Source organism: Chinchilla lanigera, unplaced genomic scaffold, assembly GCF_000276665.1.
Source record: "Chinchilla lanigera isolate Chin_1 unplaced genomic scaffold, ChiLan1.0 scaffold00110, whole genome shotgun sequence".
Lineage (NCBI taxonomy): Eukaryota > Metazoa > Chordata > Mammalia > Rodentia > Chinchillidae > Chinchilla > Chinchilla lanigera.
This window is the reverse complement of record NW_004955511.1, coordinates 2,579,106-2,592,739: the sequence shown is the minus strand read 5'-3', so window position 1 is coordinate 2,592,739 and position 13,634 is coordinate 2,579,106. Positions and strand designations below refer to the sequence as shown.

The 13,634-nt window shown below is 58.4% G+C and overlaps 2 protein-coding genes across 10 annotated transcripts; one reads left to right on the top strand and one right to left on the bottom strand.

Moving 5' to 3' along the window:
• Positions 1-631: 631 nt before the first annotated feature.
• On the bottom strand, positions 632-3,915 carry Clp1 (cleavage and polyadenylation factor I subunit 1). 5 transcript variants are annotated; one of them, XM_013506485.1, is made up of 4 exons: positions 3,718-3,915; positions 3,157-3,274; positions 2,434-3,061; positions 632-1,699 (listed from the first exon to the last, which is right to left on the bottom strand). In XM_013506485.1, exons 2-4 carry the CDS (start codon positions 3,186-3,188, stop codon positions 1,028-1,030), a joined length of 1,332 nt encoding a protein of 443 aa, XP_013361939.1. In that variant the 5' UTR covers positions 3,189-3,274; positions 3,718-3,915; the 3' UTR covers positions 632-1,027. The 5 variants fall into 5 exon arrangements, with proteins under 5 accessions (XP_013361939.1, XP_013361940.1, XP_005408063.1 ...); XM_013506486.1 differs by having other exon boundaries at positions 3,157-3,264; XM_005408006.2 differs by lacking the exon at positions 3,157-3,274.
• A 71-nt stretch (positions 3,916-3,986) lies between these two features.
• On the top strand, positions 3,987-12,222 carry Ypel4 (yippee-like 4). Of its 5 annotated transcripts, none has more exons than XM_005408002.1 (6): positions 3,987-4,379; positions 7,880-8,078; positions 10,214-10,535; positions 10,636-10,679; positions 11,116-11,224; positions 11,333-12,222. In XM_005408002.1, the coding sequence occupies exons 3-6, from the start codon at positions 10,395-10,397 to the stop codon at positions 11,420-11,422; spliced, it is 384 nt and encodes a 127-aa protein (XP_005408059.1). In that variant the 5' UTR covers positions 3,987-4,379; positions 7,880-8,078; positions 10,214-10,394; the 3' UTR covers positions 11,423-12,222. The 5 variants fall into 5 exon arrangements, with proteins under 5 accessions (XP_005408059.1, XP_013361942.1, XP_005408058.1 ...); XM_013506488.1 differs by having other exon boundaries at positions 10,201-10,535; XM_005408001.2 differs by lacking the exon at positions 3,987-4,379 and adding an exon at positions 4,386-4,511.
• The last annotated feature ends 1,412 nt before the right edge of the window (positions 12,223-13,634 follow it).

Genomic DNA, 13,634 nt, shown 5'->3' with positions numbered 1-13,634 from the left:
GCTGTCTCCAATCCCTAGCGCCAGACTAAACAAGAAGGCTCTTTACTGACCACGCAGGCTCCGGCGGCCTCGCTGTCTCCTGTCGCCCAAGTCAAGTCTCTGCCTAGTGCTTCCTGAGTTCGATCTGTCCTTTCACAGACGACCACCACAACTTTGTCCCTCTTGTCCCCACCAAGGATGGCGCCTGGCAGAGAGCAGCACTGCCCCGTGTTGAATCCCAGCACCACAAAAAATGATAGTTTCGTAAGGAGGACTGGATGAATGGGATCAGGTACTCAGCAAGCCAAGTGCAAACTAGGGGCACCCAACAATCATCGGCAAGCCCTCACAGAGAACAGGCTGTCGCATCGCAGCCTCTTCCTACCTGAAAGTCTAAGCTATACTTTGACTTAGGACCTGCTTCTCATCACACAGGCAACACGAAAGGTAACCGCAGAAGAGAAAATGAACAGGGCCGGGTGTGGTGGCACATGCCTGTAATCCTAGCACTCGGGAGGCTGAGGCAGGAGGATCGTTGCAAGTTCAGGACCAGCCTGGGCTACAAAGTGAGCTCAAGGTCAGCTTGAACTGCGCAGAGAGACCCTGTCTCAAAAAAAAAAAAGTGAAAAGAAAAGAAATTACACTTCCATGATATAGCAAATATATTAAAATAATTTTTTATTTGAAGTTTATTGAAAAGAATCCCTCCAATTTACACTCTTGTCCTGAATCAGTAAGACAGCCAGTCGTATACATTTCATATAAAGTGGTAATAAAAACAGTCCATGTGGAAGCACCTTGAAAAAAAACAAAATTCTCCGAGATCTCAGAGTTCCAAATGGCATCTTGGGTGACCTAAAAAAGGCAATTTCTTCTTGAGGGCCCCCCTTTTGGTTCCAGATTGGAAGAGTCTGGCCCAGAGCGAGGCTGTATGCTTCCCTGGCGCTGTCTCCAGGACAGCCGGCCTCGCCCCTCCTCTGCCCATATGTCCTCTGGCTGTCGCCAGAGGATGGCCCGTGCTCCGGAGGGCGTGGCTTGCTGCCCACCTCTACTTGAGATCCATGAACCGGATGTCCATGATGAGCAGGAAATTCTTGGGCAGGGGCCGGGGCGCTGGAGAGAGCACGGTGAACACCTGGTGCTCCAGGTCCACGCTGGTCACCACGATGAAGCCGGCCACGCTGGTCTCCGAGAGGTTCTCCTCAGTGCCCTCGGCCGTGCTGACGCTCAGGAGGTGGTGCACCATGTCCCGGCCGGGCGTGACGGGCACCAGCTTGAGCTGGTTGTCTTCTTGTGACATGCCCAGCGGCAGACAAGAGTCAGGGATGGTGGGGGCGCCCACTTTGTAGATCTTCACATCTGAAAATTTGACGTTGAAGGCGTGGGGATAGAAGCAGCCCCGGAAACCATAGAAGTACTCACGGATGCGCTCGTCCCTGCACTCCCGCCGGAAGTCCTTGGAGCGCTCCACCACGCCCCCGGACTTCGGGAGCAGCACGGTGCGCACAAAGTGAGGCAGGTCCCGCTTCAGCTCGTTGTACAGTCGCTCCTGGTCCAGCACCACCACCACGTCCACCTCGAAGGCAGAGGCCGCGTGCACCAGCGCCTGGTAACCTGAGCCCTTGACCCAGCCACACGTGTTTATGACGCAGCCGCTCACAGAGGCCCTCCGATTCACCTCACACCGCTGGTTAAACACATCTGCTAAGCGAGATGTGATCTGCAATGAAAGGACCAAGATGAGAACGAAAATGCCGGGCAAGGGGCAGGGAAGGGGAGATAATGCCGACGCGTGACGCATGCGCACCAACCCCTCACAAGGAATGGATACTGCGAGCACGCACCAAAAAAATTAAAAATTAAAAAAATTGAGACTAATCAATCAGTGGCAACTTCTGGCTATCAGTGGCTTGAAGTGGTACTGGGCACCAGAGAAATGGCTTATTGTGTGGTACCTCCACAGGGCTGGGAGTTCAACTCAGGAACTCACCCTAGGCCAGTGCTCTACCACAGAGCTACACCCTCAGCCCCCAAAGGACATTTCAGGCTGGCCCTGAACTCACTATGGAGCCCAGGATGGCTTCAAACTCACGGTGACTCTCCTGCCTCAGCCTTCTAAGTACTGAGATTGCAGGCCACCATTGTGCCCCCATGCTGGACAAATAACAATTGTAACGCCCGTAGTTTTGACTTCGAAGATGGATTTAATTTTTTATTTCATGTCGTTTCTGCTTCTTATTTTATGTCCTACACGGACATTTAATAAATTACTAATAGGTCCACAAAAATGGTTTAGCAACCTGAGGCTAATACTTGAAGCTGTGTTTTCTGAAATGGTGCGGCAGTAGAAGCAACAAGGTGACAGGGTGCAAAGTGTAGTTTAGCTATCGGACTCCCACAGCTCCCTACCTGAGAGCAACCCCGACCTCCGCCCGCCACGGCGCCAGCTCTGACCTTATTATACAGCTTGATGTTGGTCCCAGGAGTGGTGGAGCCAAAGTGGTAGACCAGCGGGGCCTGGATGGAGAACCCTTCCTCCACATCTGCCGGCCGCTCGATGTACAGGGCCCCCATGGTGCCGGGGATGGACACGGAGCCCTGGCCCACATCCAGCTCCACGTAAGTAGGACGGCGGCCCAGGCGCACTGCGTAGTTGAGCAGCAAGCGACACACGGTGGATTTGCCCACATCCGTGGGGCCCACGACCATCACCCGGGGCCCACGCTCCTCTTCCTTTTCCGCCTGCCTCCGCATCTGCTCCAGGGCCGTGTGAGTGTTGAGGTACAGCAACATCGGGGTGTCCTTGGAGACGTACGCCACCTCGGTGCGGCCGCTCAGCTGCACGGAGCAGCCATGCCAAGTGAAAACTGCCACCTTGGCCCCAGCGTCGAAGGTGAACTTCTTGTTTCGGGTCAGCTCCGTGCCAAAGATCTCTGCCATGCCGGCCAACAGCTCCAGCTGAACCGACTGCGACGCCTCCACCTCGAAGCGCAGTTCCGTTTCTCGCTCCAGCTCGAATTTGGTCGTGGGCTTCTTGTCATCGTTGGCCTCCTCGCCCATCTCGTCGGTGTGGCGGTGGGAGCTGCGGCACAAGGGAAATTTCAGATCCAGTCGCACGCCAGGCCTCTGTTCCGAATCCTCCGCCGACGCTCCCCGTACTTTCTCCACCCCTCTTACTACTTCTGTCTCAGAACACGTTCGCTGCGCATCTTCCCTACTAGCGGGTCAGGGCGGGGAATCTCCTCGGCCGTTGTCACCGCTAGTCCTCGCGCAGAGCTTTACACACTGCGGCCGCCTCGAGAAACACACCGGGTGAGCGAAGGACTTACAAGAGGAGCGCTACCGCGGACCACGCTCCCGTCTCTCCCGCATCACACAGATCTGCTCCAGGGGAGACAGGCAGGAAGCAGAGACCCCCTCCCCAACACGCCTAGCCGACAAGCAAAGGGCACGCGCAATCCGGGGCCAAGCAGAGGTCCGGGCTTGGACTCCCCGCCACACAACGCCTTGGACGCCCGGCGGCCTCTCCGCACCCGCCCCTCAGCTGTCCAGCGGCGGCACTTCCGCTTCCCCGCGCACCGCGCAGTCCAGGGGAAAGCAAGGCGGGCCGGGGGGCAAACGCCGAGCAAACGTGACGCCTTGGGCTCCCGCTCCCGGTCTGTCCCTGCCACCCCGCACGCTGGAATCCACCCCGGCCCCAAGGCAGCGACCTTTGCGTCCCGGAGCGTATTCTCTCACCTGTCGAGCCACAAGCCAACCAGTAAACCGCGACGCCCTGCAGGACAGGACCCAAACCCAACTACAAACCGCGCTCGCCTAGACGCACCGCGGAAACGTACACGACTCCGCTCCTGCGCAGTGCCGAGGGGCAAGGGCGCGCGGTGCCTTTTGAGAGCTGTAGTTGCGCCGGAAAGGGAGGGGATGGTGCGCGCGCAGCCGCTTGGCCTTCTGGGAGTTGTAGTTGAGTATTGTTGCGCACGTGACGCCGGAGGTGGGCGGGGCGTCGGGGCCGGGCGGCTGCGGGGCCGGACAGGTCTGAGTCTCGCTCTCCTGGCAGAAACACACAGGCGTGATCAGCTCGGACTCGCGGGGCACAGCTTGCCTAAACCCCAGGCCAGCAAGTGGAGGAAATTAGCAAAACCCCGTTTTGGCGCGAAGAGACCAAACGGTTGGAAAAGTGGAGGAAAACAAGCCACGCCAGGCTGACAGGCTCTGCCTGACACTGTTTGGTGTGCAGGAGGCATTTAGAAAGCTTTCTTTCGCAAAGTAGTAAAGGTCCAGTGTTTCTTCCGGCTCTTAATCACAAGCCGGACTCGGTGGTGCGCACGCCAGTGATACCAGGACTCAGGAGGCTGAGGCAGGAGGATCGCCACGAGCTCGAGGCCAGCCTGGGCTACACAGTGAGTTCTAGGCCTGCCTGGACTACAAAGCGAGAGCCTGGTTCAAAACAACGGGAGGGTCACACCTCCTTCCCACTGAGCTGGGCATTTTGCTGGGGTCTTTTCCTCCATAGATCTCTGGAGCTGTACAAGGTCAGTCATGTGCCCCTCAGCCTGGTGTGCAAGCCTCTTTACACAAGCGTGGGCCTTGGAATCCCGGGTTGCTCTCTCGCTGTGTGACTGGGCAAATCACAGGCTTCCTGTGGCAGACGTTTCTGGCCTGTAAAATGGTGATAATAACAGTACCCAGCCTCTTAAAATTGTGTTGAAGATTGGACAGAGTGGGGCGCCACGTAGCCGCGCTGAGCGCGGAGTCTGTAACAGAGAAGGTCCGATCTGATGTTAGCTTTTACGTTTTGATGATAGGGCGGGGGCGCTATAATAATGTCTAGTTATACGGCACTTTACATTTTTCAAAGTCCTTCCAGGGAGCTTGTTTCACAGCCGCTGCACGGTCATTATTATCTCCAATTTCACTTGGGGGAGGAGACGGAGACAGCTCTGGCAGGAGGCTGGGCCCTTGGTGGAGAGAGATGCTGAGTCAGGACCAGGTACTGTGCGATGGCTGCACAGGTGTGAGGTCCTTCACCCTGCAAGAACCCCCCGCAGTAGGTGCTGTTTTACATTTTCCTGTGTTTGCTAGACACGTGACTCCTTCATCACCCCAGCTTCCTTGGTCTGTACCGACAGAGTCTCCTGCTTGATCCTCACTTTTCAAGCACAGCTGTCACACTTCCCTTTGCTGGTTTCTTTTAGTGATTTCATTTGTTCTCCCAGCATGCATTATGCAATTCTTCCATTAATGATTGGGTATCTGCTGATCTTTTACCGTGTCTCACACTTGCAATTCCAGTTTGGATGTGGTGATGCACACCTGTAACCCCAGCACTTGGGAGGCTGAGGCAGGAGGATCGCTGTGAGTTCAAGGCCAGCTTGGGCTACATAGAGGGTTCAAGGCCAGCATAGACTACCTAGCAAGACACTGTCTCAGAAAACCGATGGAACAAAATTTTCCTTGCAGACTTTCTTCCTGGGTGACCAAGTACTTTCCCGTTCCCCTGTAATCTGTCTCCTGGGTCTGTTTCTTCGCCCTTGAGGCGATTTCTCCCGGTTACCTGAAGGTCATCTTTCTTTGGGTATTGTATAACCATCTCAAGCTGAATTTAGGAAAAATCCTCTCTCCCTTAGAATGCGCTCCATTTTGCTTCTTAAGCACAAGTAAAGGGCACAACATTTAAAGCATCTGCGTTTGCCTACACCCTCTTCTCACTCTGTCTTTCACCCAGCATTTTCTGCCTCCCCAACCCACCCCCAAATGACACTGTCCTCACCCTCGCCAGCCAAACCCTTGATCATTTTGTTCCTGAATTGACATAAATTCATGAGTATCCCCTTTACCAAACTTTAAATCCATGCTCTGAAAACTAGTTATCTTTCCCCCTCAAAAATTCCTCCTTTAAACCGGGCATGGTGGCACATGCCTGTAATCCTAGCACTCAGGAGGCTGAGACAGGAGGATTGCTGTGAGCTCAAGGTCAACCTGGGCTACTACTAGTGAGTTCAAGGGCAGCCTGAACTGCACGGTAAGATTCTGTCTCAAAAAGACTAAATAAATAAATAAATTCCTCCTTCATTTACAATCTCCCTTATCTGTTACCCAAAAAAGACCATTTCCCTCTTTTTATTTTACCTACCTTTCCCTCTCAGTTCCAGACCTCTGGTACTATCCCTCAAATACCCACACTGTGTTTTCAGAATTTACCTGCAGGCCCAGAATCCTTCCTGATTACATGTTCAGAACTCCTTGGTTTAACCTCCCGCTTCCTTGCAGAAGATACACAAACCACTGACAGCATTGCTTCCTAGGAGTCCTAGTCTTTGTCACACTTCATTTTCTGAACGTTATTAATATTCAGGGATTTTGTCCTAGGGATATATTTTGAGCCCATTACTGACATAAACAGCACAGTACCCTACGAGTGGGATTCTGAGTCTAATGACATTTAACAGGAAGGTGCTAGAAAGTTATTGAGGGAGGGGGTATAGTAGTGGTGCAGGCCTGTAATCCTAGTACTTTTGGTAGGCTGAGGCAGGAGGGTCACAATTTGAGCCCAGCTAGGGCAACATAAAGACTTAGTGAGACTTTGTCTCAAAATAAAAAATAAAAAAGACTGGGGATATAGCTCAGTGTGAAGGCCCCAAGTTTGAACCCCAGTACTACCAAAAGGACCAAAAAAAAAAAAAGAAGAAAAATATAATTTCTCCATAAGACAAGTTTGGCATATTTCCTGAAATATCAGAAAATATCAGTAAGTCTTCTCTGGGTTTAGAGGTAGTAAGTCCACAATGCTGTTTTTATCTTTCCATTTTTATTTTCTATTAGTATATTTGCAATGCATAATAACCGCACTCATCTTGGAGAATTGGTACATGTACATATACACATTGCAGTGTTTGTGGGGGAGTGTGGGGAGGTTGAGACAGGGTCTAAGTATGTAGCCCAGCAGCTGCCCTTGAGCTATGTAGCCCAGGCTGGCCTCGAACTCACAGAGTTCCTCCTGCCTCAGCCTCTAAAAATGCTATGGAACACCAAACCCGGCACACACAGCACCTGAATCATTTGAGAGTGCTGTTTTGAAATAACACTACTGTTTACTAGGTGCCTGTCACGAGCTAGGCACTTGGGGGCCTTTCCACGTTGTGTTTCCTTCCCACCACTGTCAGGTAAATGTGTGCTTTGTCTGGCAGAAGAGGGGCCCCGAGGTGCAGCGCAGCTCTGCCGCTTGCCCAGAGGTCCCTGGCAAGGAATTGGCAGCGCTGAGATTCCAACCCAGGTGACTTTGAGGCCAAAGCCAGGCTCTGCCGGCATCCGAAGCTGCAGCTGGACTCTGTCCATCCGCCAGGCAGGGAACCTGCCTCTCTCCAGGGCGCTCAGGAGGCTCGGCAGTCCTGGGGTACCGGGGGAGCCTCCCCGAGGACCTGCCCCAGCGAGCACCTCGGGTGCCACGGGGGTCTCATCCACGAACCCCGAGGTCGGGCGCGAGCTGCCCTGTGTCACCCGGGGCTGCTCTGGGCACACGGAGTAGAGGCTCTGAGGCTTGTGGTGCCCAGCACGGCACGCGTCTGGGGCACAGCCGCCACCGTGACCATTTCCCTGCGTCAGGACTCGCGTCTGAGCCCGAGGGGGGAGACCGCCTGGCGAATGGGCGCGGGCGCGCTTCCTGCGCCCCTCCCAGCCTGCGCCCTCGGTACCGGCCACCTCGCCGGCCCGCCCTCGGGCTCCAGCCGCTCCTTCTCCTCGGCCACGCTGCCCGGCCCCTCTGCGCCCGCCCCTGCCCTCCTCCGCCCGCGGCCCGCGCCCTGCCGCCCTCCCCGCTCCTGTGTCTCCCAGCCCCGCTCTGACGTGGGAGGGAAGGGGGCGGGGGACGGATGAGTCACAGTGTTATGATGCATTCCCACAGCACACAGCCGCGGTCACCCAGCCCGAGGTGCGGCCCGCAGACCGCCTCTGGCCCCGCAGCTGTCCGCGCTCGGCAGCCCCGGCCCCGCGCCCCCGGCCACCCCCTCCCCAGCCGCAGGAGCCGAGCGCGAGGAGCCCAGCGGGCGCGGAGACCGCGAGCTCGAGAGCGCTGGCCGGAGCTCTCCGCAGCCGACCTCAAGGTGAGGGGCCAGCCCTTCTCCAGACGGGTCCCCCTGCCGTGTCCCCTCCCCGCGTGCCGCGTCCCCGCCCTGGCACAAGCATCGCTCACCGCCTTCGCCCTGCCCCCGCCCCGCGGCCTGGCTGCGCTCGCTCCTCCGTCCCTCTCCAAGCTGCGACTCCCGCACTTATTTCCCGGCAACTTTGGCTGCGGCATCGGCGTCACTGTGCATTGCACGGCTGCTGTGCGGACCCCCGGACCTGGCCTGGAAGCTGGCGGCGCCGACCCTTGGACCCCTGAATCCCAAGAGCGCCAGCCGGGAGGGGGGGGGTCCCGAGCAGACAGCATCCCCCAGCAGGTGTCCCCTCCCCCGCCCCCTGCTTCCTGAGAGGCACGCGATTCCGCTCGCACCTGGTTTCTCAGCCTCCGCTGCCGTCAGCTGCCACCCCCTCCCCGCCCCCAAGGCCCAGCGCGGCGCACCTGGCACATCGGGGACGCAGCCTCCTCCGGCCCCAGCTGGCCTTTGTTTGCCCAGCATCGGCTGACCTGCCGCTCCCTGGGAGGGCACAAGGGGAGAAGCCGTGACCCCGGTGTCCCCGAGGGATTTGCTAGCCTCCAGGCAGCCTCCCCGGGCTGGGTGCAGGGAAGGAGGTGTGCCGGTTGGCCCGAGCTTGGGGACCAAGGCCAAGGCGGGCCTGACTCCTGAGCTGGCCCCTCACCCCCCAGCCTCCAAGGAAGCGTTTCAAGGTGGCCGTGGTCAGAGGGGAACTCGGGCAAAGTTGACAGCAGCCACTGGAGGGGGTCTACCTGAGAACAGGTAGCCACGAGGGCCACCAAAAGCCAGTGTCACCCAGATTCCGCCCAGGGTGTCTTCCGGGCCCTGGTGTCCATGGAGGGTTCTGGGCTCGGCTGCTGGGTGGCCCTCAGAGAGAGCAGCGCGGCGGGGGCCTGTGGCCACCGCAGAGGACAGGACAGGGACAGCCAGTCTGACTGGCAGTTGATGCCACTGTGCCTCGCTGCTCTGGCGCTGCCGGGGCACAAACGCGGGCTGAGCTGCCTGCGGCTGCCCACCAAGGCCAGGGCAGCACCGCACCTGCTTATCAGGGCGGACAGGGGCCACCTCCCTTCTTATCCTCTGCTCCAGCAGCTCGGCCACTCCGGGGCTGGCGTGGGGCAGCGCTAGTTTCATCTTCAGTTGCCCTGAGTCACTGCTGCTTGTGCCTGGCCCAGGGAGAAGGAAGCAGTCTTGTACCCCAAGCAACATCTTTATTTATATATTGTTTTGAGGTACGGGGGGGGGGCGGACCCCAGGCCTTTGCACTGAGCTACATCCCCAGCATCCTCCCACTTTTTATGGACAGAGTTTTGCTAAGGTGCCCAAGCTGGGCTCGAAAACCTGTGATCCTCCTGCCTCAGCCTCCCCAGGGTGCTGGGATTGCACGCGTGCGGCGTGAACCTCCACGACCAGCTCGAAGTGCAGCTTCTAAAAACCGGGAGCTCCTTCCATGGCTGCTTGGGCTCCCTGCTCCCGCACTGCACTGGGCAGCCCTGCCCAGCCCAGGACTCCGGCTTCTCCCATTGGTCCCGTTGTCAGACCAGCCCCAGGAAAGCGGGCTTTTCTCCCACGGCTCCAGCCAGTCTTTGGCTGAGTAAATAGTGCCAGGGAGAGACCGAGTGGCTCAGAGGCTGGAACACAGCCACGTGCTCCTTCCGGGCTGGAATGAGGGGCCACGGCGCGGGGCTGGGGGACAGGCGTGCCGAGGTCGACAGCCAGAGTGCGTAGAGCCAGGCTGGGCACCTGCTACCCGCTGGTAGAATGGCCTGCTACCCCGCAGAAAGAGGCCGGGAAAAGCAGGGCTGCCAGGCAGCCCAGTGTCGGGGAGACCCTGCACCCATCACATGGCCCTGTAGGCCCTGCTTGTCACTGAGGCCCCGGACACCAAGGCCAGTCCCGTGCTGATGACGTGGCTCCCCTGGTAGCACCGGTGCCAGCAACATGCTCTCGGTGGAGAACGGCAGAGGCTGCTCCAGCCCCAGGAGACCCTCACCGTGTCCCTGCTCTGGCAGAAGCCCAGGGCGGTGCAGGCCGGGAGGCAGGGCGCAGGGGGCCGAGCCCACCTCACCAGGGCTCCCCTCACTCCCAGGCCCTCTCCGCAGGTGACTCCGCTTCTCCCCACTTCTTGTCTGGGGGGGCCCTGGCTGGGAGCCCCCCGCGGCTCTCCCGCCCTGAAACACGGCTCTAGCCAACCTGCTTCGCTGCTTCACCTGCGACCGGCTCTGCGGGGGCTGCACGGCGCCGGCCCCTCCGGCCCGCCAGGGCATCGTGCTGCAGCCCGTCATGCCCAGCTGCAACCCAGGCCCGGCCCCTGCCTGCCTGCCCGCCAAGACCTTCCGCAGCTACCTGCCGCGCTGCCACCGCACCTACAGCTGCGTCCACTGCCGCGCCCACCTGGCCAAGCAGGATGAGCTCATCTCCAAGGTACACTGGGGGCCCCGCTGTGCTGAGTGCAAGGCCACCTAGGCCTCGGGCAGAGCCGGGGGCACGCACGCCGGTCACCGTCCGCCTTGTGTCTCCACAGTCCTTCCAAGGGAGCCATGGCCGAGCCTACCTGTTTAACTCCGTGTGAGTCCACTTCTCTCCTCCCGCGTGTGTGCCCGTGCTTGTGTGTGTGTGCCTCGTGCTCTGGGGACGGACAGGGTGAGCCATCAGAAAGTTCTTTAGCCCGGCGTGGTGGCACAAGCCTGTCATGCCAGCACTTGAGAGGCTGAGGCAGGAGGATCGCCATGCGTTTGAAGCCAGCCTGGGCTCCAGAGGAGACCCTGTCTCAACCTTCCCCTCCCCCCAAAGAAAGTAGTCCTGTGCGTTCCTCTCGCTCTGCCTTTTGCAGAGGGGTTCCAGGAGCTGGTCTGCAGAGCCAGTATCAGCCCTAGACAAAGTGCCCGGGGCTGCCTCCCCACCGTGGGGTGATGCGGCCGTGGGCCCTCCGGTTCCTCTGGGCTGCTTCGGGCTGGACTGATGGAGCCACCTGGCGGGCGCTGGCTCCTTGTTTCCTGGACAGGGTCAACGTGGGCTGTGGGCCGGCTGAACAGCGCCTGCTGCTCACCGGGCTGCACTCCGTGGCTGACATCTTCTGTGAGAGCTGCAAGACCACGCTGGGCTGGAAATACGTGAGTGCCGGGGAGACCAGGCCCTGGGGAAGAGAGCCCCAGGATCGAGCTGGACTTGGGGCCCCAGCGCAAGCTTGGTCCTGAGGTCACTGATTCTCTCCCCATCAGGAGCAAGCTTTCGAGACCAGCCAGAAGTACAAGGAGGGGAAGTACATCATCGAGATGTCACACATGGTGAAGGACGACGGCTGGGACTGAGGGCTCAGGCCGGCTGCGCCCCTCGCATGCCCCACCCTCCCACGCCTGCCCCAGCCCTGCCACGAGGTCCATACCAGCATGTGTACTGCCCACCCGCCCGCCCACCCGGACCGGCTCCACCTGCCTCCCTGCCCTCACCGCGCTCCAGGCAGCAGGGGTCTGGGGGACCCTGGGGTGTTGAAGGCCCAGGGGCGGCAGCAGCAGTTGGTAGCACCAGAAGCGGGGGTGTGGGGGCCGTGTCCTGTGCCCTGAGGTCCAGGATGCAGATGGCAGGGCGAGGACTTGGACAGGGGACCAGGGGAGGAGCCGGACGCGGCCCATCTTGTTTTGAGCACACACGGAGGTGCGGGGCCTGGCAGATCCTCAGCCACAGGATAGCAGAGGCCAGGCTGGGCTCAGGGAGCCCTGGCCTCGGACGCCAGTCTGAGGGTGGGGAAAGGACTCGGGCCGAGGGGAACCCCAAGTCCAGGCCCCAGGCAGCAGCTGCGGGGCACACATCACCCCGCTGTTTACCTTGGCACGGGAGGGGTACTTTGAGTTTCTAGCCCTTGCCAGTGGCAGGGTGGAGGGAACGCAGCACCGCCCAGCCCCACCCCAGCTGGCCGGGCCTGAGCAAAGGAGCAGTCCTTGCAGCCTCTGTCCAGGGCCCGGCCACTGCTCCCTGCGGCCCGGGCCCCTGGAGGGCAGCTGGACCACCAGGGCCGCGGGGCTCCCGTGGCTGCCACCAGCGAAAGAAACTTTTCTTTGATACATAAAGTGTTTGGGTCTATTTTTAATAAAACGGGGGAAAGCCACTGCGAGGCACTGTCCCAACTTTCCTTCTCCTGCATGGCCACCGCTCGTCCCCAGCCGCCACCAGGGTGAACTTTAGGTGAGGTTTTGCTTCCTAGGACGGGGTCTGGTGGGCTGTATTCCAGCCAGACTCAAAACAGCTTCTGTCTAGCCAAGCATGGTGGCACATGCTGGCAACTAGAGCACTCAGGAGGCTGAGGCAGGAGGATCATGAGTTCAAGCCCAGCCAGGACTACAGTTAGATCCTGTCTCAAAAACAAAACAGAACTACCCAGTCTTATGGAGCACCAGCCAGCAGGTCCACCGCGGCCCAATTCAGTGCTGGAAAGCTGGAACCCACAGCTCTGGTCCTATGGTGCTGCAGTGTCTTGGGCACCTCAGGGCTAATGCCTAAGCCTCTTAGTCAGGGTGCTGGCCTGGCCATTACAAGGAGAGGATGGAGTGCCTCAGTACACCCGTGACCCAAGGGACATCTTAAGGGGCAGTGATTTGACATTTCTGTTACTTTGGACTCTCACATAGGGGAGACTCACAGATCATCACCATCCCTCCTCTGCCTTTGTTAATTTTTATTTATTTTGGAGAAAGGGTCTTGCTGCGTTGTTCAGGCTGTACTAGGTCACAGGATTGGCCTTCAACTTGTGTAGATCCTCCTGCCTCAGCCACAGTGCAGATATTAAAAATCCCCTTCTATAAACTGGGCATGGTGGTTTACACCTATCATCCTAGCACTGCGGGAGCTGAGCAAGGACGGCTACAAGTTCAAGGCCAACCCGGGTTACATAGCGAGAAATCGTCTCAGAAGCACGTGAAGAGCTGGGCTGGCAAAGGGCAGGCTGAGGAGAACAATGCAGGCAGCACTGCACGTCAGTTGGTTCGAGTCTAGTTAAGCGGAAGAAATTCGTCTTCCGTGTCTGCAGTAGAGGAACAAGTGGATGAGAAAGGGGGTTCGGCAGGCAGGCTCAGCAACGACCACCTGTGAGCCCAGCTATTCAGGGGGGTGAGGCAGCAGGGTCCCAAGTTCAAACCCAGCCTGAGCATCTCACTTCAGCAAGATCCTATCCCAAAATAAAACGTTAAGGGCTGCGGATATAGCTCAGTGGTAGCACCTTGCCTAGCGTGCGTAAGGCTCTGGGCTCAAGATTCCAATACCAGTACCAGGGGGTGGGGCACAACTATAATGCCTGAACTCAGGAGGCCGAGGCAGGACGATGACTGTGAATTCAAAGCCAACCTGGACTACATAGTGAGACCCTGTCTCAAAGACAAAACAGATACGAAACTCCAATACTGCGAGGAGAAAAGTGAAGATGAAACAAGACAGGCAGGGGATGTGTAGCATCCATCGGTCTCGATTCATCCCAAGGGCACTGGGAAGCCCCAGAATTCTTGTTCACTGAGTGATCACCCAGCAGCTCTC

Bases quoted from the DNA above. Each gene is read 5' to 3' on its own strand.
- Ypel4 (XM_013506487.1), top strand. From the start codon at position 4,952: ATGCTGAGTCAGGACCAGGTACTGTGCGATGGCTGCACAGGTGTGAGG. The intron at 5,027-7,879 runs GTAGGTGCTGTT...GCATTCCCACAG, and splicing joins CCCTGCAAGAACCCCCCGCA to CACACAGCCGCGGTCACCCA.
- Clp1 (XM_013506485.1), bottom strand. From the start codon at position 3,188: ATGCGCAGCGAACGTGTTCTGAGACAGAAGTA. The intron at 3,062-3,156 runs GTAAGAGGGGTG...CTTGTGCCGCAG, and splicing joins CGTGTTCTGAGACAGAAGTA to CTCCCACCGCCACACCGACG. The intron at 1,700-2,433 runs GTCAGAGCTGGC...CTTTCATTGCAG, and splicing joins ACATCAAGCTGTATAATAAG to ATCACATCTCGCTTAGCAGA.